The 4,177-nt window shown below is 45.4% G+C and overlaps 1 protein-coding gene across 1 annotated transcript; it reads left to right on the forward strand.

Annotated features, from left to right (window-relative positions):
- The first annotated feature begins 440 nt into the window (after positions 1 to 440).
- LOC132571601 (zinc finger protein OZF-like) lies at positions 441 to 3,965 on the forward strand. The gene is made up of 3 exons (XM_060238399.1): positions 441 to 531; positions 2,092 to 2,580; positions 3,091 to 3,965. The coding sequence occupies exons 1-3, from the start codon at positions 441 to 443 to the stop codon at positions 3,963 to 3,965; spliced, it is 1,455 nt and encodes a 484-aa protein (XP_060094382.1).
- The last annotated feature ends 212 nt before the right edge of the window (positions 3,966 to 4,177 follow it).

Raw genomic sequence — 4,177 nt, forward strand, 5'->3', positions numbered from 1 at the left:
AAAACTCTATGGAGAGCCAGTTTGGTGTAGTGGTTAAGTGTGCGGACTCTTATCTGGGAGAACCAGGTTTGATTCCCCACTCCTCCACTTGCACCTGCTAGCATGGCCTTGGGTCAGCCATAGCTCTGGCAGAGGTTGTCCTTGAAAGGGCAGCTGCTGTGAGAGCCCTCTCCAGCCCCACCCACCTCACAGGGTGTCTGTTGTTTGGGCGAGGAAGGTAAAGGAGATTGTGAGCCGCTCTGAGACTCTTCGGAGTGGAGGGCGGGATATAAATCCAATATCTTCTTCTTCTTCTTCTTCCCTGGTGCTCTAGCCATTTTGGAGGGGAAACTCTATGATACAATAGATACCATAGACTTTTGCCCTCCCAAATGGCTAGAGCATCCTGGAAAACCATAGGGTTTTCCCAGAAAGGCCACGAGCGACAGCGCGGCGTGATGATGTCGCTTCCGGGTGACGTCATTGCGTTACGCGCACGCTTTGCGCATGTGCAAAAGTCCCCCACTTGGGAGCAAAGAGGACTTGCTAACCGTATTGTGGAAACTCCACTAGTGACTTCCCTCCGTTGTGACTGTCCAAATCCACAAGTCAACAGGTCCAATTTTCCCATTGACCGCTAAGTTTACTCAAGAGTCTTTAGTGTGGTACCTTGTCAGAAGCCTTTTGAAAGTCTTGATATAAAATGTCTACTGGGTCACCATTGCCTGCATCTTAAAACATCCAAGAAGTTGATGAGGCAGGATTTTCCTTTGAAGAAACCATGCACGTTTTTCCTCAGCAGGCTGCGTGCCCCTATGTGTCTAATAATTCTATCTTGGATTACAGTTTCTGCTAATTTACCTGGGACAGATGTTAGGTTGACTGGCAATTCCCTTGTTCCTCTCTGGGCCCCCTTTTGAAAAAAAAAACACCCTGGTGTCATAGTTGCTACTCTCCAGTCTTTTGGTACAGTGGGTGAATTTAAGATAGGTCTCCGGGGTGTCAAACTCATTTATGTGCGACTGATCTGACATAAATAAGACCTTGTCGGGCCAGGGCATGTGTGTATTTATAGTTAGGATTTATTCATCGTTTTTATAGTTAGGATTTTTGGCCCCAATGTGCATTACCTTGCAATTGGGCAGATTGAACCTCATTTGCCATGTTGATGCCCAGTCGCCCAGCCTCGACAGATCCCTTTGGAGTGCCTCACAATCCTTGAGAGCCAGTTTGGTGTAGTGGTGAAGTGTGCGGACTCTTATCTGGGAGAACCGGGTTTGATTCCCCACTCCTCCCCTTGCAGCCGCTGGAATGGCCTTGGGTCAGCAATAGCTCTCTTTTCTGGGAGAACCGGGTTTGATTCCCCACTCCTCCACTTGCACCTGCTGGAATGGCCTTGGGTCAGCCATAACTCTGGCAGAGGTTGTCCTTCAAAGGGCAGCTGCTGTGAGAGCCCTCTTCAGCCCCATCCACCTCACAGGGTGTCTGTTGTGGGAGAGGAAGGGAAAGGAGATTGTAGGCCGCTCTGAGACTCTGTCCTTGAAAGGGCAGCTGCTGTGAAAGCCCTCTCAGCCCCATCCACCTCACAGGGTGTCTGTTGTGGGGGAGGAAGGGAAAAGAGATTGTGAGCCGCTTTGAAACTCTTTGGAGTGGAGGCCGGGATATAAATCCAATATCTTCTTCTTCTTCTCCTCCTCCTCTCTGGTTCTCACCATCCTGAACAATTAGGTGTCATTTGCAAACTTAGCCACTTCACTGCTTACTCCCAACTCCAAATCATTAATAAACAAGTTAAAAAGCATTGGACTTTTCACCTTAAAGTACATGTAGTGGGGACAGGGAGGAGAGCAATAGGAATAACAAAAGAACAGCTTTAGTGGAAGGTCTGGATGGGGGAAGGTGCTCTGTCTGATGGGAAAGAATTTCTGATAAAGGAATTTCCCACCCATTTATGAGTAGGGCCTGATTGGTTGTTTGGTTTCTTGTGTGGTTCCTGATTAGACCTCTTTCGTTATTGCAGCAGGAAGAAGCCTCAGAGCTGATTAGAGAGTAGATGTAATTTCAGCATCGAACCAAAACTTCTTCTAAAAGGATCTCTCTTTATTCTGGCAGGGAATGATCAGAGAAATGAGGAAGACAAGGAACTTCATCAACTCTTGCCAGATGTAGCCGAGAATGAAGACTTGAGAGGAGACTTCGGGAATCAAGGCAGAGGTCAGAGGCAAAAAGGAAGCCACACGATTGAGAAGACGGATCAAACCATTCCTTCTCAAGGAGGGGATTTCCATGAAGTAAATCTCCATGAAGCTGAGGAAACATACAAGTGTTTGGAGTGTGGAATGAACTTCTCAGATCAAACCCAATATAAAGACCATTTACAAATGCACAGTGGAAACAAGATCCATCAATACATGGACTGTGGGAAAAGCTATCTTTGTAGAGCAGAACGACTTAGATATCTAAGAACACATTCAAGGGAGAAACTTTACAGCAGTTCACTCAGTGGCAAGAGGATCTCAGAGAAATCAGGTTTTGTACATTCAGGAGAGAAACCATTTATCTCTTCAGAGGGTGGAATGACGTTCTCTGATGGGAAAAAAGGTAACATAGGTTTTCCAAAGCACAGCATAATGAAATCCCATAAATCTTTTCAGTATGGAAAGGACTTCAAATCCAGACCCCAGCTCCTTGTGGACCAGAGAATCCATACAGGGGATAAATCATCTGAATATGTAGAGAGTGGGAAAAAGTTGAGTCGAAATTGTACTTCTCAAAAACATCAAAGAATCCACACAGGGGACAAACCTCATAAATGCTCAGATTGTGGAAGGGGGTTCAGTCATAGTGGCAATCTTCAACAGCATAAAAAAACACACAGCGGGAACAAAACTTTTTCATGTTCAGAGTGTGGAAAAAGATTCAGACATAGTAGCAATTTTCGGTATCATCAAAGAATCCATACAGGGGAGAAACCTTTTGAATGCTCAGAGTGTGGAAAGCAATTCCATCACAGTGGCCATCTTCAAGTGCACCAAAGAATCCACACAGGGGAGAAGTCTTTTGAATGCTCAGAGTGTGGAAAGAGATTTCGTACGAGTGGCCATCTTCAAAAGCATTATAGAACCCATACAGGGGAGAAACCTTTTGAGTGCTCAGAGTGTGGAAAGAGATTCAGTCACAGAGAAACTCTTCAAAAGCATCAGAGCACCCACACAGGGGAGAAACCTTTTGAATGCTTAGAGTGTGGAAAGACATTCAGCCAGAGTGGTGCTCTTCATCAGCATCAAATAATCCACACAGGAGAGAAACCGTTTGAATGCTCAGAGTGTGGAAAAAGCTTCAGACATAGTAGCAATTTTTGGTATCATCAAAGAACCCACACAGGAGGGAAACCGTTTGAATGCTCAGAGTGTGGAAAGAGATTCAGTCAGAGTGGCTGTCTTAAAAGACATCAAAGAACACACGCAGTAGAGAAACCTTTTCAATGCTCAGAGTGTGGAAAGAGTTTCAGTCAAAGCAGCCATCTTCAAAGGCATCATAACATCCACACAGGGAAGAAGCCTTTTGAATGCTCAGAGTGTGGAAAGAGATTTGGGCAGAGTTTCAGTCTTCACTATCATCAAAGAACCCACACAGGTGAGAAACCATTTGAATGCTCAGAGTGTGGAAAGAGTTTCAGTCAAAGCAGCAATCTTCAAAGGCATCATAAAATCCACACGGGTGAGAAATCTTTTGAATGCTCAGAGTGCGGAAAGAGATTCAGCCAGAGTTGCCATCTTCAAAAGCATCAAAGAATACACACAGGGGAGAAACCTTTTGAATGTTTGGTGTGTGGAAAGAAATTCAGTCAGAGTGGCGAACTTAAGCGGCACCAGAGAACTCACACAAGTGAGAAACCTTTTGAATGTTTAGAGTGCGGAAAGAGCTTCAGGTTGAGAGACCAACTTCAGCGGCACCAGAGAACTCATAAGAACATAAGAACATAAGAGAAGCCATGTTAGATCACGCCAATGGCCCATCCAGTCCAACATTCTGTGTCACACAGGGGCCAAATATATATATATATACACACACACACACACACACACACACACTGTGGCTAATAGCCATTGATGGACCTCTGCTCCATATTTTTATCAAACCCCCTCTTGAAGGTGGCCATGCTTGTGGCCGCCACCACCTCCTGTGGCAGTGAATT

Source organism: Heteronotia binoei, chromosome 5 (genome assembly GCF_032191835.1).
Source record: "Heteronotia binoei isolate CCM8104 ecotype False Entrance Well chromosome 5, APGP_CSIRO_Hbin_v1, whole genome shotgun sequence".
Taxonomy (NCBI): Eukaryota; Metazoa; Chordata; class Lepidosauria; order Squamata; family Gekkonidae; genus Heteronotia; species Heteronotia binoei.